Source organism: Oxyura jamaicensis, chromosome 11 (assembly GCF_011077185.1).
Source record: "Oxyura jamaicensis isolate SHBP4307 breed ruddy duck chromosome 11, BPBGC_Ojam_1.0, whole genome shotgun sequence".
Lineage (NCBI taxonomy): Eukaryota > Metazoa > Chordata > Aves > Anseriformes > Anatidae > Oxyura > Oxyura jamaicensis.
Genome location: NC_048903.1, coordinates 19,592,128 through 19,615,196, shown reverse-complemented (window position 1 = coordinate 19,615,196; position 23,069 = coordinate 19,592,128). Strand labels below are relative to the sequence as shown.

Here is a 23,069-nt window from a genome sequence, read left to right as displayed (position 1 = left end):
GCCAGCTTGGACTGTGAGCAAAGGGAGCCTGAGGTCAGGACCAGGCTGCATTGTTCCTCTTTTATCTTCAGAAGCAATTTGCCGCTCTCTGTTTTTGAAGTGGCTCTTAACGTGATGGACAAAAATGATATCGTTGGGTAGCCGTCCTCCGTTTTAGGAATATGTGAAATATTAGCGGAGTACACCCCGAACTGCTGAAACAAGTACCTACCGGGGTAATAGTTTGGATAAAAATCTGGTGATTTATAACGTTGTGTGAGGGCTTGGAGCATGACAGATGGGTCCCAGCTTGGAATAATAAAGCCGTACTGGAAGAATGTAGAGGGGGCAGAACCCCAGGGTGGGTATTGCGAAATGGAGGAGGTATTCTTGCCTTGGACAAGTAACTTCTATTCTTCTCCATCTTCCTGTTTGCATAATATTAGTTCTTTTTACTTGGTGATTGTGAAGTTTTACTAGCTAGTGGTTGGTTGCGTTTGAAACCCTTCGCTTAAGAACACTCTTGAAAAACCAAGAATTGCCATTGACTTCCCTTCGATAAATGCCTCCGCACGATGCACGAGCTACAGAAAAGCCCTTGAAAGAGCGGAGGGTGAAAACATCCAGAACTGGGTGACCTCACATGTGGCACAACCCCAACTCCCTTCCTTGTACACGCTGCCTTTGCTAATGGCATCTCCCTGGGAATCAACACAAGCTCGCAGCGTATCTGCCCAACTTGGAAGCAAGGCATCTGGGGCCAGCAGTTTTCCAAGCTGAAGCCCCACGCTGATGATCTGCGGGGAGCCACGTGCTGCTGTGCTGCCTGCCCTCCGTGCTCCCCCAGGCTGGGCAGCTCAGACCCGCAGCCTCCAGGCCAAGCCAGGATGGATTCTGCCAGCTCAGATGCTTCATTCCCCTACGGACCCGTGGGCGGTTAGCGTCGGCTGCATGTTTACAGGCTCTCCTCCTTTGCTATGGCCCAGGAAAACTCTGACGTAGCTTGGTGGTGTGGACACTTTAACAATGCTCTGTCTCCAAACAGTTGCATTCTGGAAGCCCCGCTAATGACTTCCATAATTTTTTCACATTCTAGTTTTGCCAGTGACGAATACCAAGGAGTTATGGAGCGAATATCTGCCGTGGTGCAGCAGCACAAAGAGACCATGGTGCCTGGAGAGCCACAGCTGAACGTCTGCGACAAGGCCGTCATGGTGAGTAGTTAAAACGTTTACAAATTCTTACCTTAAACTATATTTTGCATTTTAAAATGTCACCTGCTGCTGGGAAGGGATGGAGAAGAAGGCGGCTGTCCTTCCACAGAGGGGAGGGCTGTTTGTAACCCCCGGAATGCAGCAGCACAGGATGGCTTGTACAAAGTGAGCTGGGTAATGTCTGCAAAGCCCATCAGCACGCTGTGATAAGCTGTGGCTTCCTTCCTTCGAGATATCGCGGTATCTACAACTCGAGATACTTCTCCTTTCTAGTCCCCCTCTGCAAATCTCACAAGTCCTCTACATTTCAAGTGGTGGGACTGAGACAGAGCCTCTTGTCTTTTTTTGTGCTGTATCAGTGAGTATCTTTGGTCCTGCTCAGTCCCCTCCAAGTCCACCTGTGCCTGTCTTTTCCAAAGCCCTTCTGGCTTGAAGCAGGCCAAGTGTTTCCAGTTCTGCACTCCAATTTGAGTTAAACACTGGGAAGTTACAGTTTACCTTTCCTATCAAACACCACTTGCTTTGTTGTCAGCCTGGAAAAAACCTGGATGGTCCACAGGAGATAAAGCTGTCAGATGGCAGGAGTTTGTGTAGTTTAAGGGGATGTGCCTGTGAAGACTGGCACGAAAATATAACAGGCAAAGTCTTCCTGACACCGAAATAATCTCCTCAGACAAACAGTGAGTACCTGCTGCTTGGGGTCTGTCTCCAGCCAGCCAGAAAAGTGCAAAAATGTGGAGCTGTCTCTTTAGTAAGAAGGCAAGGATCTTTTTGAGCTTTAAACATCTTTTATTTTTGGATATTAAGCAGCAAAAAAAGATTTGAAGTACCATTGTTTCTGTGCTGTTTTGTTATTCAGCATCTCCCTTAACAAACACTGTTCTGCGCACCGCTGGCACTTCTGGGTTCAGGGCCTCTCCCCAGTGCCTGCTAGAGCCCTTCACTGGAAAGGTATTTTGTTTGGGCTGACTCCAGCTCCAAAACTGGTTAAGTGTAGGCATACACTAAACGTCTCCTGGACTTCAACCCAAACCCCAGCTCTCTCTCTGGGGCTGCTGGCAGTCAGCTTTCTCCCTGAACGCCCCTTGTTCTTTACTCACCTGGGCAGAAGTTTTGCGTGTCTTCTCACCAGACCACACGCTGCCTCTTCTGCTTTGGCTGTGGCAATGTCCTGGGCTGAGCCAAGGCCAGTTGTGCCTGCCGTCTATAAGCAAAAGAGGTTAATGACCGCATCAATGGCCAAGCTCAAACCAGATCATTCAGGCTGTCTGCGGGAGGAAGCCCTCCCCGATGGGCTGGGTGATACTCTGATCTCGGTAGAAATGTTCAAACCTCAGCAGGAAGCTCTCTTACATTACAGATTTTCTATGTGACGTACGCTTCTAATTGGCTAATTGCATAGTCAGGAAACTAAAATAAACAGGCACCAAATTATTGTCTGCCTCTTGAGACCAGAATTAAAGATAACCAAATCCACTTGGAGCACCAGCACTGGTGGGTTAGTTGGGCCCTAAAGCTGTCTTTGGGGGAGATACACACCACTTCTTAATACCATACCCCAAACCACCTTTGAAATTTGCTGGCCCATCCGTAGCGTAGAATATTTTCTTTGTTTCTTTGAATCTCTGTTGCTTCTACAGAGTGGTCAAGCATCTGAAATTCCCAGTGGTGCTTGCGCATTTTAAAATTGAGAAACAGAGTCCAAAATCAGCATTAATTGCTCCTGAATCATCTGAAGCCCTTCGCGCGGTGCCTTCCGCCAGCTCTCTGCTGTGTGCTGCTCTGCCTCGGAGATAGCTGGTGTCTCACTGCCATCTGTTGTCGGCCAGGAGGAACAGAAACCTGCTCCGGCATTTTTTCAGGGGTTGAGCTTTCCTTTCCCTCCGTAGGGATTTAATTCCAAGCAAACGTAAGTGACTTGAAAAAAATAAATAAAAGGCGATGGGTCAGGGCTGCACGGACCTTCAGTAGGTGACAAAACTCTCCCGTGGATGGGTGGACCTGAAGGGAAAGGGGGTCAGAGGAAGACCATAAAAGATTTCTGAAGGCAGAATGGGAACCCGTAACCTGCTGCTCACATTAGCACAGTCCCCAGTTTTAAAGGACAAAAAAAAAGAGTTGAAATGGAAGAAGCTCTTTTATACAAATTCCTTCCTCTGTTATTCCCTTTGGAAGCTGAGGTTTGCAGTGGGTTTCCTTTCTGACGCTGCTTCTCTGTTGTATGAATGCTGGAGAAAGGTAGCTCAAGAAATGTGAAAACAAGGGAGGCGAATAGCTTTGGTTTGCGTGCGGTGGAGCAGTTGTCTTGTACAAGTACCCCTATTCCATCTGTTCCTGAAACCATCCAAATGCTCTTTAAAACACAGGCATTTTTCTCTCACACACACCCTTGGCCTTCAAATATGGGTGCTCTTTACTTGTTTCCTGAAGAAAGTGCACGGATGTCTTAGTGCTGGGAATGAGGACGCTTTTCTGGATCCTAGGAAAACTGAGAGTTTCACCAAAACCTCATGATCTGTTTGCTCCTACAAGGAAGAGAGGAGATCCCCAGAGTCCTGGCAGACTGCATTTGTACAGGAGAGGCCGCGGTACCCCAGCAAAGGGAATCATCTGCTGTGTAACCATTTGTAGTCCTTCCTAAAGCCTTTTTGAACAGGATTCGGAGTTGGAAACTTGATGAGCCCAGCAGCATCAGTTGTGAGACGGGTTTTATTCTTCAAGGAGGACATAAGAGCATCTTTGTGAGAACTGAAAGGGGTCGCTTAGGGTACAGGGCTTAGCAGATACCTGATATGAATGTTTGACTTTGTTTTTCTGTATATTTTGTTTGTTTTAAACAGAATTGGTCTCCCCCAGGCTGTGAGAAACTAGGGAAGTGCCTGACACCACCCGAGTCTGATCCTAAGAAGTGCTCTTGGCCTCATTGATCTTTCCTGCAGCCCTTGGGAGCCACTCAGAAAAGCCATAACCAGCCGGCTACGGAGTTTACAATGCATGTCTTCTCATGTTGGCACTCCTGTTTACACAGGAAGGGTGTGATGTATGTGTGATATCATCATTTGCTCTTCCAAAAGGGCCAGTGTTTATATTGCCAGTGCTCAGGGTTTAGCCTGTACTCCTCTCTTGTTTTAGTTCTTTCCGTAAATGGTAAATTTTCAGTGAAGACTACTTCAACTGCAAAAGCTCTCTGGACAAGCACAGCTTTGCCGTTAGCCCAGAAACACCACGGATGCAGCTTTCCTCCGGCTCCTTCCACCCAGCCTCTCGAATCATCACTCATGCAGATGCCCCAGCGGTGGCCATGGGGTGCAGGAAATTTACAGTAGCCAGAAAACCCTGCCCAAACTCCCCTTGTTTGGTTTGCCTGTCGCTTGTTGTTTTAACATTTGATTTCCATTGTGCACTCTTTGGACACCAACTTGTTTTTCCCCGTTTTTCCTAAACTTGCAAGTACTGGGTGCAGCTTTGCTGCTTGTCGCTGCGTGCCAACAAGTGCTCCCTCCTGTTCTTGGCCAAGGGGTTGGCTCCAGGGAGGACGAACACCCTGCGTTCGTGCCGTCTGTAGCTGCAAACGTTCACTAGCTCAAGTTGTAAAGAAATTTGAAGATAGTGTTCACGTAAGTATTGCCTTGTCCACGGCATGCAGCATGTTCCTGGGGAGCTGGGGGTCAGTTGTTCAATTCAGGGGGTTTCTTCATTTCCAAAAATCTAGGTCCAAATATGGTTTAAGTCACGCTTCTGGCCTCATGATCTGGGCCCAGCCAACTGCAGGCTCAGAAATGCCCGTTTACATCAGCTGTTAACTCTTGACCCTGTTTCCAGCGTATGCTCTCTGAGGAATTCTCCTTGTGCAAACTTTCCACAGCCTGAGTGTAGCACTTCTCTAAACAGAGTTCACGGTAAATGCAAATTCTTCACATAACTTCACATTGCAAATTTCTCCGCGGATTTTGAGCGGTTTTCACACTCCTCGCTCCTGCTAATAAACGCCTCTGGAACAGAACCTAGCCAGGTTATTGTGGGTCTGCAACAATGGCCAGAAGCAAGCGTGAACGTGCTGTTTGCACCATTGACAGGTTCGCTTCCAGCCCTCCTGTGTCTGAGACAGGACACATGCCCTGCCTGCGTGGCATTTTGCAGCCTTGGGACTATAAACAGTCCCGCTTCCTTCCCAGGCAAAGCCTGGGGCTGGCGTGAGACGTGCTGAGAGCTTCTCCTTTAACTGCTGTGTTCTGCCTGCTCTGGGCTTCTCCACTTTATGTTCCTACCTGCCCTGTAATCCCGAGCGCTCTTTCTCCCCGTTCCCATGATTTATGCTACCTGTAATCTCCTCGGCAGTAATTCCTCGTGTACAGCTGATGAAGCTGGATAATCCTGTAAGATTGTAATGAGTACAGCCCTTGAGTCAGCTCCTAGCACTCCATCCATCAGAATCACAGCCAACACCACCGGCTGCCAGCCCCTCGGAACCTCACTGCCTGCTCATCTGCAGACGACATTTGTTTGCAGTCCAAACGTCTTAGCTGCTCCGTGTTGTTCCCAATTGTCCCCTCTGGCATCTCAAGGCATTTTTCAGTTCACTCATAATATTTCTCCTTGTTTTGGCATAGCGTGCTTAGCTCAAGTCTTGAGATTCAGCTCGCCCTGTTCTCCGGTGATGCTATTTGAGAAGGGCCTGGGGAGGGCTGGCAGCAGCTGTGTGTGTCTGTCAGCGCCGGGGACCACACAAACCCAACAGCTTTCCATTTGCTGGGTCTGGTCCTCCTCTGCGTTAGCGCTTGTGTCACAAAGACATGTTCGGAGCCCTACGGTCCGCTGTTATCAGCAGATAAAGATCCCACCAGATGAGGGAGTCCGTCACTGCAGCTCCGCTGTCAGCTCTCACACAGCTCCAACCGTGTCTGCTGCAAACCGCACCAGCGCTTTGTCTTTCCGTGTGCCGCTTACTAAGAGATCACGGCACAGGATCACAGCTCACCTGAGCACTAGCCCGGACACGCTTCTTGCTCTTAGCATTTGCAGCATGCGCCTTGTGAGCGTACCGAGCACCGGTTACCCCCTGTCCCCTGCCTGCCACTTCATCCCTTTTTTTTCCCAGCTTGCAGTTTTGCAGATAGGGCTTTCCCCCCCGTCTGCATGACTTGCTGGGACAAGCCGTCCTGTTCTCAGCGTGCTCGGTGTTTGGTTACCCAGCACCCAAAGTCTGCGTCCCCTGCTGGAGCAGTAGGCGCTCGGTGCACAGGTACAGGGTGCAAACTTTGCACTTCGAAGGCTGGCTGCTACAGCAGAGCTGGTGCTTGTTTACTCATCTGCTTCCTGTTCATTTCAAGATCAAAGCTTCATATGAAGAAGCGACTGCTTTAAATTTAAATAAGCGTAGTAGTTTTACAGCTGGATGGCTAGGCAGAATTTTACGTCGGTTCCTTTCCCAAAGATGTACAGATTTTAAAGTTGTGAGATGAGGAACTGATGAAGAAAAATAAACTAATTTATCAGCAGCGCATGGTTTGTCTGCACACACCTGTAAAACAACTGGCTAACACCCTGCCTCAGGATAGTCTCACGGATGTGCCTTGCAGGTCATGGGACTGACTTGGGTTAAAAATAACTTGTTTTGTTTTCCCTGTATTATTTTTACCGTGGATCAATTTCGCAGCCCACGCAGCTGCCCGAGCACAATTGGGAGGCTGGTGTGGGACCGGGGCAACGAGTGGCCTGCGGCTGCCGACAGCAACAGAGCTGCAGGAATAAACGCCTGGCAGCCTGCAGCTCTGCTGGGGGGCAGCTCAAAGCCCCCCGAGGCACACCTCGGCTCACTAGGCAGCCAGCACGTGTTCCCACATCTGCCCTTAACAATCACCCCGAGCCTCTGCTCCGCAGTTGGTCCCGTTTTGGGGGCGTCCCGTGCTGGGGAAGGTGTTGGCATCCCAGGGCATGCCTGGGGCTGCGCACACAATAGCTTTGGGTCTGGCAGGATTTACTGACTGACAGTGGTGGCTTCCTTTCCCAGGCTGCAAGATACAAGAGCTGAAGCGAAGATGATGTCAGTCTAAAACTGCTTCTTTGTGGCATTCCTTTCTTTGCATCTAAAAACGTCTCCGAAATGCTGAAAGCTTAATATCTGCTCGGGCTGGGAGTCCAAGGAATTCCTCTCCTGCCTTTAATTTCCAGTTAGCTGAGCGAGTCTCCCTCCTCTGCCCCTGAGGCTGTTATCATCCAGCCCTCCATGCAGAGAAGCTTCAGAAATTGATGTAACTAATAATCGTGGAAAAAGTCCCGCTGCATTTACAGTCTATGGCTGCAAAAATGGAGCCCTGATTTAAAAACCTGCAGCGACAAATGGATTATTTCGGTGGCAAATTAGTCTCTGCGGACCAACAATTTGGGGATCTGAACACTGGAATTGGAAAGCAGCAGATCAATTCCAAACACTTAGAGCCAAGGTTAATGCCCTCCAAACAGCATTGAGTGCAGCGATGAAAGATAACACGCCTTTGCATTTTAAATGCGGAGCCGGGGAGCGCGGCATTAAAAGTGAAAATGGGGAAGTTCAGAGCAGAACGAGAACGAGAGATGCCCCGTAGTTGCTAATAAAACGTTTCGCAGTGTCTGGGGACTGAGTTTTCAGGCAAGTATTGAGGATGACAGCGGGCTTTTACTAAAGGAACTGGAACTAATGGTGCCGAGAAGGAGGCTGTGGAAGCGGGGACGTTGGCTGCCACGCGGAAGCTGGCTGGGCGCTAGCAGCTCTCAGTACCTGCCGAATCGAGCCGTGCCCAGCCGTGGTGGACGGCTTCCAAAAGCCTCCTGGCTTTGTGCAAAGTGAGGCAGCTGAGACGAAGCTCTCCTGGAGGCTTGGGAGCGCTCCTCCTTCCGCTGAAGCCATCTTCGCAGTCGTAATGCGAAATAATTCCAGCAGCTGAAGGAAGACCGTTCTAAGGTGAGAATGGTTTCAGTCGGGGATTTGGGGGGAAGCCAGCGTTGGGAGGCAGCTCACTGCAGAGCTGCAAGCAGCCTCCAGCACAGCTAGATGAGAAATCTCCCCCCAGGGATCTTGCTGTGGTCCTCAGCACTGGGAAGCTTCACAGACTGCACTTTAAGAGTTCCTCTGAGTGCTTCTTCGGTACCCAAACAACGGTTTTGCAGTTGGAGTGGCTTGTTTTCCGTTTTTCTTAACAGTTTTAGTACTTGGAAAAACTTTTGCTTTTGTTTTCTGATGCTATTTGATGTTTTGCAGTTGTTATCAGAAAGCGACACAGCGGTGCCTCTTGACTTAAACTGTTAGTATTAAGGAGCAACTGCAAGGGAAGGGCTGAAATCCCATTTTAGGTTCCTTCTTTTCGCTGGAAAATGTCTATTTTAGACACCGAGAGAAGACCCTGTTTGCTGGCTTTCTTCATATCCCCTGCCACCGTTTATAGTTTTGTTGTTGCTCGAAGTCTAGTTCGGATTATATAAATCCTAAATCAAGGGGGAGCCCTAGCCAAAAGGCTGTGGTCTCTTAGAAGAGCAAAAAAAAACCTCTGCCATCCAGCTTCTCGAGAGAGCCAATCTGGCAGCCGACGTGTGGTTCTCTCGGCCTTTTTCCCTCCTGGAGTCACTTAACACCCTTCTGGGCGATACGGGGCTGGCGGGGCGATTCCCATCTGAAAGGGATAGGGGCAGAAAAGCCCGCCGGAGCAGCGAGGAACGCGCACCAAATCCATTCGCTCTGGATCGGGTTCCAAATCCCCTCCCGGCCGGCCGGGGAAGGGAGACGAGTTCTGTGCCTTCTCCCAGGGCCTGATCCTGCCTCCCGCAGCAGGCAGGGGGTGCTGGGCGAGGATGCTGTGGAAGGGCAGAGGTGGTTCGTGGCGCCTTCGCCTCTGCTCGGGGACGGAGCTAGCTCGCTGCTCAGAGCTGGAGCGGCGCTCCGGGGAGCTGGCTGGGGAGCCGCATTCTTGGGCTGCTGAAATAAGATATTTCAAAATTGATTTAAAAAAAAAAAATGGTTTAAAGTGCATGCGTTTCTAAAGCTGAAATTGAAATCAAGCGTTCCAGCGGGTTTGAGAGGAAAGTTCAGTTCCCGTTTCCCCTTGCGAGGCGTGTTGAAATTTTGGGCACTTTGTTCCACTTCACGCTGAAGTTCTTAAAAATCCCCTAACGGAACAGAAACTTCCGTGCTCAGCACAGCTCTGCTGCCTGCCTGGGGAAGAGTTAGCTCGCCAGTCCTTACGCACCCCGGTTCCGTGTTGATAACCCCAAGAACATCTCTCCCACCAGGATCCCACAGCACTTTTAATCGCTGATTTTCTGCGTCAGGAGGAGAGGCAAGGACAGCGTTCCCCTGCCGTGGGGGGGTCCAGATGCGAGGCTGTGGTTCTCTGGCAGGCACCGAGCAGCCCTGAAGCTCCCCGAGCCGCAAGCGGATGCTGACACCTCCCGGGTGATGTTCCAGAACTGAAGTCCTTTGACATCACATTTGGAAATGGGTCCTAGGAAAGTTCTTTTCGGATGGAAACTGCAGTAGGAGTCAGCGCTGGTGTTCGAAAGGTTGAACAATTACAGGGAAACTAATTTAGCTCGGATGTTAAAACCAGTCTGTGCTGGTAGGTGCAGTCCTTTGAAACGGGGGATTAATGAGGTGAAGTCCTGACAAAAGATTTGAGAAGCGTTTTGAAACCCGAGCTGGCATGTGAGGTAACTCCTGGCAGCTGAAGCGGTACAAGTAGGACTTGGTGTAACCTCTCCCGGGATGGTTCGGGGTGGAAGGGGCCTTACACATCACCTCGTGCCAACCCCCTGCCGTGGGCAGGGGCACCTCTCACTAGGTCATCGATCTGTTCCCCTTCTGGCACAACTGAGGTGTTGGAGGGGTCTGATCCTGCATCAGCAGAGGGAGATTCCCCCCCAGCTCCTTCTTCGCCCAGCTTTGGGACGCGAAGGGAGCGGTGGGAGCCCTCGGCAGCCCACCCTGGTGAGAGCTGCTGGTTTGGTGGGGTCAGTTAGCACCGAGCCTGGGAACCTCGCTTAGAAAACGTGGTGGTGGCTGCTAGTAACGGTGGTGGCTGCTTAGGAGGGTCACACATAAGAATTGAGTTGAAACTCAGAAAAAAAAAAAAAAAGCGTGATGAAGCCCCCAGCTTATGGCTCCTCCAGGGGTGCGAGCAGAAGGCAGGGCTGCCTGGCTTGGTGCTCTGGGAGGCTGCAGAAGGGCCCTTTCCCATCTCCCGCTCGTTTCCATGGGTAGGCAGAGTAATTCCATCGCTTCCACCCGCCAGGAAGACGAGGAGCTGCTGGCCTAGCTCACTGTCCGGTGTTGTGGTTGGGAAGCTTACAAGAGAATCCCTTCCAGGTCTGCGGGAGCACGGCCGTTGCGAAGCCCCCGTTCCAGTGGACGGCCGCGTGCCTCATCTGTGTTTGCTTCGCTGGAGCAGCTGCTAGGATTCTTCTGGTGCCAAAGAGATAATCTGACTTCAGGGAAAATCTTACTTTGCGAGGCAACGGTTGTGAAAGGAGGCACGCTGACCTCCTGTGTGGGCTGGCTCTGGCAACAGAGAGCCTGAGAAGAGAGGGAACTGCTCTGACCTTCAGCTGGTGCCCCAGCAGCCATCCCTTACACAGGTGCCCCGTGCCAGCAGGCACCTACAGATGGAGTGGGAAGGAAGCAGAGCAGGGGAGGATTCAGCTGCAGTGAGCAAAGAACCGGAGGCTGCCACGGGATGGGATGCGTAGGGTGCTGGGGGGCAGGCAGGATGGGGTGCCTCGCAAGCCGATGAGATGTGCCCGAACCCGTGGCAGCCGGGGTGCAGGGCAGGCCACCTCCTGTCGGCTGCTCCTGCCGTGCCAGATCTCAGCTGGGAGCTGGAGGGACCCGCAGGGTGTTGGGGTGACCGATCCGGATGGAGCAGGGGAAGGATGCTCCGTGTCCCGTACCCCGCTGCTGCAGCCCTCGGCATCCAACCTGTGGGGTCTGTGCCAAAACCGTAGCTGCTGGCTCGTCGCCCCATGGGACACACACGGCACAGACGGGCCCTAACGGCTGTCCCCGGGGACTTGGAGCCGAGTTGTCCCCCAGCTGTCCCGGGGTTTGGAGCTGAATTGTCCCCGCAGCTATCAGCGTTGGGCACCGTGCTGAGCCAAGGGTGCCACATGGCAGCGGGGCCTTTGCTGCAGCAGGGGGCTGTGCCCAGCTGTGCCTGGAGCAGATCCAAGCCCCAGCTGCTGCCCCAGGAGATGTGCAACCGTCCCGTACGGCTCCTGGCCGCAGCGCAGGGTGCTGGGGCGCACACGGGGAGCCGGGAGCACCCTGACCTGGGCCCCACCAACGTTTACCTCCCCCGGTGCCAACCCAAACCAGAGGCTTTACAAACACACCTTGATGGGAGACGGAAAAGCAAAACAGCCCAGCCCCAGGAAGCGTGATAGCCGGGCAGGGGGAAGGGGCTGCAGCTCCCCTGGGCATGGGGGACCCCCTCCGGAGGGTCTCGGTGCGCCGGGCACGGCAGGCAAGGGGCTGTGCGCACCGGGGCGCACAGGGGCGCACCGGGGACCGGTGGGGCCGGGCCCCCCGGGGAAACCCGGCCCGTTCCCGGCGCAGCCGCACCGGGGAAGGCCCGGGGGGGCCCCGCCTGTCCGCCGGGGCCGGGCGGCGGCGGCGGCTGCGCAGTGCTTGGGGCGCCATGAACGAGGAGAGGCTGAGCACCGTGCGCGCACGGCTCCGCTCCTTCCCCGACTTCCCGGTGCCCGGCGTGCTGTTCCGGTGCGCGGAGGGGCTTGGGGGGGGAGGAGAGGGGGCTGGGGATGGAGGAGAGGAGGCTGGGGATGGAGGAGAGGGGGCTGGGGATGGAGGAGAGGGGGCTGGAGAGGGGGCTGGGATGGAGCAGGGGGCCTGGGGATGGAGCAAGGAGCTGATGAAGGGGTGATTCAATACATTGCAGGTCTGGGCTTGCTTCATGGCTGGGGGTTTTGTCCCTACCCAGGAAGCTGCAAGTGCCTCTCCAGCAGCCCCACTGCCCGTGCTCCCCCGTGGCGGCGTGTCCACACGCCTGCCCTGCTGGGCACGCTTCCCCTGGGTGCAGCAGCTCCACCACGTGCGCTGCTGGGAGCTCACTAACCACTCTCCCTCTGTTTGCAGCGACATCAGCCCCTTGCTGAAGGATCCTGCGGCCTTCAGGGCTCTGATTGATCTCCTGGAAGATCACCTGAGGGCGTCTTTCCCCCACATCGACTTCGTTGCAGGTGGGTGTTCACTGAGCCAGAGCACCGTGTGCTCGGGCTGCCCAGGTGTAAGCGTGGGGAGACGCCTCGCTAATGGGGCAGGAGATGTCGTAGCCCTTGGACATCATCCGAATGTCGGCCTGTATCATACCTAACACCAGCAGGGGTTCTACCCCTACCCCGGTACTGTGGTTTCCTGAAATACTGGTTTGGGATGAGGCGGGTGTCATCTGATGACACTTCAGTGCCAGGTTTGTAATTCACTCCTTCCCTCAATAAAAAAGAGGCATTCATTGAGCACCGAAGCCCGGTGTGCCGTGCCCGTAAGGTCTCACGCAGTCCCCAGGGCACGGAGCTCCTGTTGCCAGCATGTTTTCTTTCTCAGAGGGTTTTATCAAGCCAACTGAAACAGCCTTTGTGGTGATAACCACAAAGTTAAAGAGACTGAGAATGAAAGTGCTCAGGAAGGTGCTGCTTGGGCTGGGCGATAGCCCAGGGCTCGGGGAGTCTGAACCAAACCTAGCCCAAGTGCCCCCTGATAACCGAGTTCTGCCCGTGCAGTCCCTGGCTGCGTGGCCGGCCTGATAGCGGGGCTGAGCTGAGCTTGCTGCTGTAAAGAAGAGCTGGAAGGGAGGCAGAAAGGGCTGCTGAGCTGCTGGGGGTGTCACCGCGGTGCCCCACGGCTCCCCAGCAGCACGTCTGGGTGAGCACGGAGCCGTGGTGCGTGTCTGAAAATGCAACGAGTGTAAGGGCAAAGTGCTCCTGGAGTAATTGTAGGTGACTTGCTTGCAGCACGGGAGGATGAACCTGGGATGGCACACGGTGGCCCTCAGGCGTTGGCTCTGCTGAGTTCTTCCTGCTCTGCCCCCAGGTCTGGACTCCCGCGGCTTCCTCATAGGCCCCCCCCTGGCTCAGAGACTGGGGGTGGGCTTCGTGCCGATACGAAAGAAGGGGAAGCTTCCCGGTCCGACCGAGTCCGTCTCGTACACCCTTGAGTATGGCAAGGTAACGCCTGGGGGGAAAAAGGGTTTACCAGGCTGTGGTCAGGGGTGTGAGTGGAGGGGGCGATGGGGCCAGCAGAGGATGCCCTGGCCAGCCCCGGTGGGTGCTGAGCCCAGGGGCACGGCACAAGGTTTGGGAGCTCCCCGGGGTTTTGCCGTGCTCTGGTGCAGCTTCATCGCCGAGCCACGCACACGGGGTTCGTGTCGGCGAGCCATGCTGTGATTTTTTGGTGGGGGGGCAGGCTGGGGGATAAGACTTGGTGCTAAATTGCTTTCTTTGGCTTGAATTCAAGGGCATGAACATCGAGCTCCCCCTCTTCCAGTAAGTGCTCTAGGTAAATGCCTTCACTGCATGGCTTCCAAGCAGGGCGCTCACCTCGTAACACCGCACCCCTCTCGGATCACAGAGCCCCGTAACCCGCTCCCGCTGGTGACTAACAGCAGCAGGAACACCGCACGCTGGCATTGCTCACGGGGTCCGTTTGGGCCAAGCCCCTTCTGGGACGGGTTCCTCTGACAAAGGACCTGCCTGTAACTGGCTCGGCTGCCAGCACGGAGAGCTCCAGCCCGGCGCGTTACGGGAGCTTTTCCCCCCTGGAGAAGTGCTCTGGGATACGGTTCCACGACGGGACCGTAACTCGCACGATGAATGCTCAGGACCCTGACGTGGCAGAGGGTTGGCCCAGCAGTCAGCTGTCCCCCTCGTTACTCCTGTGGCAGCCTCCTGTAGCTGGACCGTGTGATTTTTGGGTTGTAGGTGCTGAGCGTTAAGGTTGATCTCGCTGAAGACGTGTCTGCGTTCCACCGTGCGGGAGCGGTTCGGGAGGTGTTTCTCTGGGAGGGAAGGCTAAAACGAAGCTGCTCTTTCCACCCTGCAGGCTGAGCTTGAAATCCAGAGCGACGCCGTGGAACCGGGACAAAAAGTAGTCATTGTAGATGACTTGCTCGCAACTGGAGGTGAGAGAAGCGCTGGTGGAGGGCACGGGTAACATGCACGAGAGCTGCATGTGCGGGTCTGCCTGCGATCACCCTGATTTCCCCCGGGGAGTGACTTTAACCCAGACATCATGCGTGGAAACTGCCACCCCTGTAACACTTTGCAACGAGGGAGGTGGCACTAGCAATGTCCGTGGTGTCTAAATCGCTGCGGCAGCTAAAACTCGTGCCGTGCGTGGTGCAGGAATGCACGGTGGGGCTGCCTGTGGCTAGCCTTGGGGGCTGCAGCTCTCCTGTCAAGTGGCGATCTTTCTGCTGAACCTCCGTGTCCTGCAGGTACGATGCGGGCGGCCTGTGAGCTGGTGAAGAGGCTGAAGGCTGACATCCTGGAGTGCCTGGTGATCATAGAGCTAAAACTCCTGAAAGGGGCGGAAAAGCTCGAGTCCGTCCCCTTCTTCTCCCTGCTCCAGTACGACTGAGGCTGAGGCTGCGGACGGAGGCTGCAGGGCGCTCGCTGCCGGCCCCGGCCCTCTCCTGCTTTGGAGATGTCACTGGCTTGATGTCACCAAGGGGGGGACAGGGGAGAGCCTACAGTTTCTGTCCGAACGCTGGCCAGATGCTCTACAAGAGTAAGTCCAAGTCATTTTCCAAGCCACAGATCAAAGCATATCCAGCGCATGGATCCTTTTTTGAGTTCGTCCTGTTGGGAATAGGGAACAGACCGATTGCCTGGGGGAGGGAGACCACAAAGCTTTGCTGGTGGATATTTTTTTTTAGGATACCAACGTGAAAATGTTGCTGCTGAGGCAGGGCAGGGCTGAGAGCTTTGTGGGGTCCAGCACACGCTTCTGTTTGAGCCGTACCTGGCCAGCCTCCTTTCAGGGGGTTCCTAAGGGCACAAAGGGATGATTTGTCTAAGGGGTAAACCAGTGTACCTGCCACCAGAGGAAAAGGCGTTGTGCTCACAGCCAAGCTGCCAAAGCACCAGCTGAGGCAGTGTGATGGACGGAGCAGGGTTTAGCAGAGCTCCCTATTCATGGTTCAGGTGAGCCACAAGAGCAGGCAGGACTCCGCATGCCAAAACTTCCGCCACTGAGCACAGTACAGCTGCATCCCCCTCTTAGCAGGGGCAGAACTCGCTGGTAAAATAAATACCGACTTATTTTTATTTTTTCTAACCTGTCTCAGAGCTCTTCTTGCAGTAGCTGAAGCTGTTACATGCCCTGGTGAGCATCTTTCCTCGTGTCCCGAGCCATCACTGGAGGCTGTGGTGTGAGCTGCCCACGGCCACCCCAAAAGCTTGGAAGGAAGCACTGACAGGGAGGCAGGATTGGCCCTTCCAGCTATCTTTTCCTCCCCACCTGGCACCGATCTCTGGCTGGAGGGGGGCACCCAGGCTGTTCCTGTTGGGCCCTTGTGGAAATGATTACCCCGTGCTGGGGGGGCGCAAAGCCTAAGCCCCTGCACCTCCCCAGTCCAGTGTTACAGGCGCGTGGGGATGGAGCACACCCTGCCCTGTGCTTGCAGCTGTAAGGACCACTGGGGCTATTTTTATCACCGTTTCCTGAAAAGCCACTTCAGTGCCACTCAGAGAGCACTGAGAAACTGCGTTCCTCCGGGAGAAACCTCCCCCGGGGCATTGGGATTCACAGCCAGCCCCTGCGAGGAGCCAAGCGAGGCAGAGCCTCCTGCGCATTCTTGGCACGGGGACGAGGGTCCCTGCTGCGAGGTAGAGAGGGGAAAAATTGGTTCCACCCCGAAGAGCTGTGGAAAGCAGCTGCTCACCGTGGAGGCGAGCGTAAGCCCTGCCGGTGCCAGAGCTGGCAGCGTGCGAGGCCAAGGGGTGACATCAGGGAACGCAGGGACGGTGCCTTCGCCTTGGCGGGCAGCGAGAGCCCCTCCACGGGATTGCTCCCTTGGAAGCGGCGCCTTGCAGGCAGGAGGAAGCTTTTCTGCCCGAGCAGAGCAGCAAACAGGAGCTCGCCACGAGCTCCCCTGGGGCAGGCACGCGCCTGCCGCAACCAGCTCTGCTCAGCCACCCCTTGTGAGCTCCCAGAGGGGGCTCTGTGCTGAGCCCAGCCCCGTGCCCTCACCCCACAGCCTCTGTGCTGGGTTTAAACCCTCCTGTGTGCCCCCCGGGAGCAGGGCTGGCTGCAGCCAGGCTGCAAGCAGGGTGCTGGAGGGGGTGCGTTGTGGGGTCACCCATGGCACCAGCAGCACTCCACCTGGGGAGGCTTCCTTGGGACATCACAGCCAGCGGGATGAAGGACGGGCACCTGCCCCTTCTTCCACTTTTTTCACCAGAATCTGCGATTCTGAGCAGCCAAGGTGAGCGTGCCCAGCACCAGGCGGCCCCCAGCCTGTGCAGTGCCTGTCCCACAGCAGCGCCCCGAGCTGGGTGCAGGGCCAGGCAGGCACCTCTGCTGCAGCTGGGACCCTCCTCACAGTGCTCATCCCTCCTCCCCAGCCCCTTCAAGCTGGTCCCGAGAGAGAGAAAAGCTCAGGCTTCCCCTGCCTAAAATCACCCCCCGCTGCCTCCAGCCCTCTCCCCAGCTCCTGTCCCCAGCGGGAGCCGGGCTGCTGTCCCCCCGCCGCCCGGGCCCTATTTACAAAAGCTGCATTCAGCTCTCGGCGAGCCCACGCTCACTTTTTCCAGTAAGCCTTTCTGCAGGAGTTGGCCGAGGACCCAGCCCTTCCCTGCGTGAGCGGCCGGGGCCCGGTGCCACGGAGAACCGCGGGGCGAAGCGGCGCAGAGAAGGCAGCGCGCGGAGGAAGAGCGCCGGGTCGACAGGAGTCAGCTCTATTTAAAACATTTAATACAAATATGTTTTGACAAGTCCCGTCGTTGTTTCCAGCCAGAGCTGGAGATGTGTGTTTCCCTCTCCCTTAAAAACAGAACGAGGCCCGGAGAGCCAAAACATCAATTTGCAACTTCTTCTCTCACTCCTTCCTCCCTGCCACCCTCTCCCCCTGCCTCCACCCCACCAGGTCCCGGGTGGCAGCTCCTGCCTCGAGCCTTCAGAACACCAGAACAGGTCAGAAACTCCTCGTCACTGCCTGGAGCCACCCCAGGACTGTCTGCCTTCACCTTGGGGGTTAACTGCAGCCCTCGGGGACCCTGGCAAAGGAACTCGTTAAATTAATGCCCACTCTCCTCTTCCTCAACCACCCCCGGAGCACGGCCGGGGCTCGCTACGCCTACAGAAACGACTGCACAGGGGAAGCCCGGACCCTCGTGGGGCTCAGAGCGCTTCCGCCTCCTTGGCCGCCTTGGTGAGCCTCTCCACGACGAGCCCGAGGTCCTTGTTCTTATCCAGCTTGATGTAGGTGTCCGTCCTGATGGCGTGTATCCCCACCCAGTCGGGCAGCAGCTCCGCGAAGAGGCGCAGGTGTTTCTCCATCTCTCCTACGGGGGAGGAAAGCAGCGGGGTGAGAGCTCCGCGCCCCAGCCCACCCAAACCCCCCACCCCGGGAGCTCCGCGCGCTCCTTCCTACCCGCGGTCATCTGCGTGGGGAAGCTCTCGGCCATGCGGGCGCACGCCACCTCCAGGGGCAGCGCCTGCTTCTTCTCGGCCACGAAGACGTTGCGCAGGACGCGGGCCATGGCCGGCAGCCGCCCCAGCGCGGCCAGCCGCTCCTCCTGCCGCGGGTCCCGGGTCATCAGCGCCTGCAGCTTCCGAGCCTCCTTCGCGCGGATCTGGGGGACAGGAGGGAGGAGAGGGATCAGGTGCAGGCAGGTCCCCCAACACCGGCCCCGACCCGGCCAGGATGGAATTACTCACCCGCTCGAGCAGCTCCTGGGACACCCCCTTCAGAGCGCTGGAGGTGCTGGCAGGGGACGGTGCTTTGGAAACCGCCGGTTCCCCCGCACCGGCTTCAGCGGTTCTCAGGGCCAGGTTGGCAAGAGCTTTTTCCATCTGCTCATGTGGAAGAGGGAGGAGGAGTTGGGTTACAGCTGGGAGGAAGGAGAAGTTTCCCCTCCGCCGCCCCCACCTCCAGGGGCCACCCTGCAGCGGGACAGCACTCCCCCCAACCCTCTGACCCGTCCTGCCTGCAGGACAGACAGCTTGGTGTCCTCCGTCTCCTCTCCCAGCCCAAATCAGCTCCTCCAGCCCCAAACCGTGCACGGCCAGGCTCGGCTTCCCACCTGCCTCCATCTTACAGTGCTCCAAGCCCTTCCCTACCCCTGTCCGTTAACATCGTCCCACAGGGACCGGGGTTTTGGGGTCTGGGACCCCCAGGACAGCAGATGGAGCCAGACTCCCTCCCCGCTCACCTTGGGGATCATCACTCCCCGAGCCGTGCTCAGCAGCTCCTGGGCCGTGGTGATCCTGTCCTCCTGCGGCGGCCGCGGCAGCTCCGCCGGGCTGATGTCCGGCACCTCGTCCACGTTGAAGCGGGGATGCCAACGGGTCAGCTTGTCCTCGGGCACCACCATGGGGGGCGTGAGGGTGGCCAGGAACGCCTGGAGGGGGGCGAGAACGGCATCACTGCACCCATGGGCCTGTGGCCACGCCGTGCTCCCAGGAGAAAACCCAGCCTTGGCCGCTCAAGCCACGCATTTCCCACTGTCTGCCCGCCACGAGCATCCACAGAGCCCACGGCCCCGTGACATCCTTCGTCCTGGGTGCCACCCGCTCCTTCGGATAGCACCCGGAGCACCCCGAGCCCGAAGCGGAGGGAGCCGGGGCTCACCGCGTGGTGCTGCTTGACGATGTTCACCAGGCTGCGGTTGAACTCCTTCCTGCGCTCCAGCAAGCGCGACGCCGACAAGTGCGGGCGGCCGCACACCTTCTCGTCTGCGAGGAGAGAGCAAAGCATCACCTGCATCAGCCGGCAAAGCCTCCTGAGGGGCAGGACCAGAGCCCTGCCACGGGGCTGAGCCGCTGCCCCGACCTCCCGCTCGCCCCAGAAGCGTTTGCCAGCTCCAGCACACTCAGGCTCCTCGGTGGATGGAGCGGAGAGCGCTGCCGGGACCCGCAGCTCCCCGCCACACGCACCTTCCCCCAGCACAGGCTCCAGCGTGAGCTGGTAGTCAGACTTCTTAACGCCGCTGCCGAAGGTGGGGATGTTCTTCTCCTGGCGCAGCCGGTACGAGGTGGGGTACACCGCCTTGATCTGGCCCACGTGCCGCTCCTCGAACTGCCTGCAACAGCAGCAGGGAGCTCAGAAACCCCCAGGGCCAGGGAACCGGCCCCAGCACCTGAAGCTGGAAGCCCCGAAAGCCTCGGCAAGGTGCTCTCCAGCATCGCTACGGACTCACTTGCGCATCATGTCCTGCACCCCCTGCTTGACCTTGGCGAAGGTGATGGTCTCGGCGCGGTTGAAGAGCATCCCGGCGATGGTGTCCATGCTGCGGAACATCTCGGCCAGCACCTTGTACTTGTAGGGCAGCGTGAGCCCCGGCGGCTGGTCCTGCGCGAGGGCGTGGAACCGCTGGTACGCGGGGAGCTTCTGGCCCCTGGGGAAGGAAGAGAGGTGTCAGGCTCAGAGGGAATGGGGCACGGGGACAGCCCCGAGCACGCACAGGGGGACTGAGACCGCCCAGGCTGGGACAGGGCTCTCGGAGAGCACCCCGCTGCCTGCAGGGCTGAGCTTGGAGCTGTGTGCCCACCCCGATGTCCCCTCAAAGCTGCTCCTCACCCAGCCGCCTCCGCTGCCGGAGCTGTTGTCTCCTGTGTCTGTGCTCCGCTCGCTGCCGCCTTGTCGCGGAGCCGCAGCTCCAGGCCCCGCAGGGTCTCCAGGCGGCCCCGCAGCTCAGCACCGGCCCCGGCGGGGATGGGTGGCAGCTGGGACGGGGTCTTCATCTTCATGCTCTGCAGGCGGCTCCGCAGCGCGGCCAGGTCCTCCTGGGGGGTGCGGGAACAGGGTCAGGAACGGGCTGGAAAGGGGGCAGCGGACAGCCAGAGACCCCGAGCCCACCCACCCCATAACCGTCCCCATCCCAATCCCATCCCGTCCCCGTACCGGCTCCAGGCGCGGGGCTTTCCGCGGCACAGTCCCGCCGTCCTGCTCCCGGCCGGGGGATCGCGTCCTGCCCGCCGGGGGGGGCTCTGCCGGTGGGGGGCTGGCGGCCTGCGGGACACCGGGGCTGCGTTAGGGGCCGTGCGGGGAACCCCCCCAGGACCCCCGGGCCTCGCACGGGGAGGCAGCCCGGCCGGGGGGGGGGGGGCTCACCGGGGATGCCCCCCCCCCCCCCCCCGGGCCCCCCCCCCCTCGGTTTCCAGGTCTCCCGGCCCCGTACCGCAGCCGGCGGCCCCGCGTCCCCCGGCAGCTCCAGCCTCTTCCGCGCCGATTTCCCTCCGCGCTCCCCGGTCCCGGTGAGCGGCTCCGCTTCCATCTCACGGCGGCTCCGCTTCCTGCCCGCCAGCCCCGGCACGGCCGGGACGGAGCCGCGGGACGGGGTGCGGGGCGAGGCGAGAGGCGGCGGGGCTCCATCCTCGGCCTCCCGGTGCACCGGGGCTCCCCCGGGGGCTGCCTTCAGCCGGGGGCCGCCACCACGCTTGACGGGGACGGTGGCGGCCGCCTTGGCACGGCCGAAGAAGTCGGTGAGGCGGAGCTGCGCCATGGCGCCGGTGCCCGTTCTGGTGCCCGTCCCGGTGCCCGGCTCCCGGTGCCGATGGCGCGCGCGCGCCAAAGCCGCCGCTCTTGGCGGGAACCCGCGCGGTCACGGCACCGCCCCCCCGGAGGGTCACGTGGGGCGGAATTGGCGCCACGGGGCTCTTAAAGGCGCCGCGCCCCCCACACGGCGCTCCACGTGGGGGGCGCGATTTGGGGGGAGCGGGTCGGGGGTTGCGGCTCTGCGCAGCGTGTATGGGGTCGAGGGGCTGCCTGCTCGCAGCCCGCATGGGGTGAAGGTGCCCAGCTCATAGCCAGGGCGCTGGGGTGGCCGTGGGGACCTCCCTGGGGTGTTCCTGCAGCTGCAGGGGTCGGTGCTCGGCTGGGTGCAGCAGGGGCCCGTGCCATGGGAGCGCAGTGCATGGCGAGGGTCCTGCCCAAAATGGGGCAGGGGGTCCCTCAGCCCCATTCCTTCCCCAAAACGCAGGGGGAACCAGCCTGCAAGAGCTGCTGCTGCTTCGTGGCTGCACCCCAAAAGCAGCCCCTGGCGCAGAGGCTGGCAGCGGGGTCCCCATCTGCACGGCCGGGCGTTAATGGCACTGCCCGGATGTGGGAGCAGCGTGCCCGCCCGGAAAGTGCCTTGCTGGGCACTCAGGCCGTGCCCGCAGCGCATTACGGGGCCGCGCTGCTCTCAGCACGGCTCTTAGCGCCTGAGCGAGGCCGGCAAAGTGGAGCGGGGCCGGATTCGGCTGCGCGAGGCAGGGCTCAGGGGTGCAGTTCCCTGCGCCCATTTACTCCCGCAGCCTCCGCTCCCGGCCCGGCTGTGGCTCGGGGGGTGCTCGGGGCTGGGAGCAGGGTGCTGGTGTGGGTGCCACGTGCCGCCCCTTCCAGGATCTGCTCGGGGTGGGGGGACGCAGCCTGGGGCTTGTGCAGCAATGATGTGTAGCACCGTGGCCATGAGACCCTGGCACAATTGACGGCCTCGTGGTTTGGTGCTCACAAGGGTTTTATTTGCACGAGTGAACCTCGCTGGGTGCCAGCCCTGAGGTTTGGCTCCAAGGGTGCTCAGAGGTGGCTCAGGTGCCTGCAGCCCATCCCAGCTCCCACGCGGGGCTCTGCCAGGTGTCGGGGTGTGCCCACACTGAACCCATTTTGGAGGGGGTCCTCGGGTCCGTCCTGCCCACGGTTTGGGGGCTGTGGCATGGGCAGTGATGTCCGGGTGGATGAGGCTCCTGTGGCAGCGGAAAGAGCCCAGAGGGAACCCGGGGAGGAGAGCAGAGCCCACCGAGGCAGGGAGCGGGTCGGCGGGGAGCCAGCTGGATGCCCGGCCATTGAGCACTCTCAGAAAACAGACGCCGCGAAGCCAAAGAATGCGGAGAATTTCACGGACTGATGCTTCCTGCTCCAGCCCGGAGCGCCGGCGGCTTCCAGCACTGCCTGGGTGCTGCGGGGCTGCCCTTGTGGCTGGGTGTGATGGTGGGACATGGGACGGGGCACCCGGTCTCGTGGGGACACGGCTGCTCGGGGGTCCCGGTGGCTGCACACCGCGTTTTACCGCGCTCCTACCCCAGCTCCAGGACCCTGCGCAGGCATTACCGAGCCCTGCACGCGGCGCTCAGCCTCCGTGAGCCCTGATTTGTACTTTTTATTATTATTACTGCTACGAGCAAACAGGCACCGCATCGTTTTGTAACTTTTACCTATTCATTTCTATTTCTCCGCTGCAAACGCCCCCTGCCCGGGGGGCTGCCTGCCGGGGACGGGGGGGGGGGGCTGAGCCCGGCCAACTCGTGGCAGCGGTGGCCGGGGCTGCAGTGCCCGCGGGCGGCGCTAGGCGGAGCGGGCCGAGCCGTGCCGCTCCGAGCCGTTCCGAGCCGGGCCAGCCCGCCGAGGGGGCCGGGCGGCGCCGCTTATAAAGGCGGCGGGCGCGGGGCGGGGGGAAGCGCGTCCGCTCGCTGCGCTCCGGGACCGGCCACCGGGCCCTGCCCAGCCCCGGCGGGGCGGAACGGCACGGCTCGGCTCGGCTCGGCACGGTATGGGCCGGCCCGCAGCCGCCTGAAGCCATGGAGCGGCGGGCGCTGTGCGCGGGGCTCTACTGGCTGCTGCTGCCGCTCGCCCTGCTCGCCGGTGAGTGCACGTGCTCCGCCCTTAGCGCTTATTTTTGGGGGGGGTCCCCAGCTGA

The 23,069-nt window shown here is 58.6% G+C and overlaps 4 protein-coding genes across 5 annotated transcripts in view; 3 read left to right on the top strand and 1 right to left on the bottom strand.

Moving 5' to 3' along the window:
• GALNS (galactosamine (N-acetyl)-6-sulfatase) overlaps window positions 1–8,491 on the top strand; it is a 46,567-nt gene extending 38,076 nt beyond the window's left edge. For both annotated transcript variants that reach the window (XM_035337205.1, XM_035337206.1), the window contains 2 exons: window positions 1,076–1,193; window positions 4,034–8,491. In XM_035337205.1, coding sequence (XP_035193096.1) covers window positions 1,076–1,193; window positions 4,034–4,120 — 205 coding nt within the window. In that variant the 3' untranslated portion in view covers window positions 4,121–8,491. The remainder of the gene's footprint in view (window positions 1–1,075; window positions 1,194–4,033) is intronic.
• A 3,334-nt stretch (window positions 8,492–11,825) lies between these two features.
• APRT (adenine phosphoribosyltransferase) lies at window positions 11,826–15,507 on the top strand. The gene is made up of 5 exons (XM_035337211.1): window positions 11,826–11,934; window positions 12,310–12,413; window positions 13,264–13,397; window positions 14,272–14,350; window positions 14,666–15,507. The coding sequence occupies exons 1-5, from the start codon at window positions 11,855–11,857 to the stop codon at window positions 14,806–14,808; spliced, it is 540 nt and encodes a 179-aa protein (XP_035193102.1). The 5' UTR covers window positions 11,826–11,854; the 3' UTR covers window positions 14,809–15,507.
• Window positions 15,508–17,122: 1,615 nt separating this feature from the next.
• On the bottom strand, window positions 17,123–21,007 carry CDT1 (chromatin licensing and DNA replication factor 1). The gene is made up of 10 exons (XM_035337075.1): window positions 20,602–21,007; window positions 20,297–20,420; window positions 19,973–20,178; window positions 19,593–19,790; window positions 19,330–19,475; window positions 19,025–19,128; window positions 18,606–18,794; window positions 18,112–18,246; window positions 17,825–18,026; window positions 17,123–17,735 (listed from the first exon to the last, which is right to left on the bottom strand). The coding sequence occupies exons 1-10, from the start codon at window positions 20,895–20,897 to the stop codon at window positions 17,572–17,574; spliced, it is 1,764 nt and encodes a 587-aa protein (XP_035192966.1). The 5' UTR covers window positions 20,898–21,007; the 3' UTR covers window positions 17,123–17,571.
• A 1,805-nt stretch (window positions 21,008–22,812) lies between these two features.
• Window positions 22,813–23,069, top strand: part of PIEZO1 (piezo type mechanosensitive ion channel component 1) — a 22,267-nt gene continuing 22,010 nt past the window's right edge. The window contains 1 exon segment of the mRNA XM_035337196.1: window positions 22,813–23,014. Within this exon segment, the coding sequence (XP_035193087.1) occupies window positions 22,951–23,014 (64 nt within the window). The 5' untranslated portion in view covers window positions 22,813–22,950.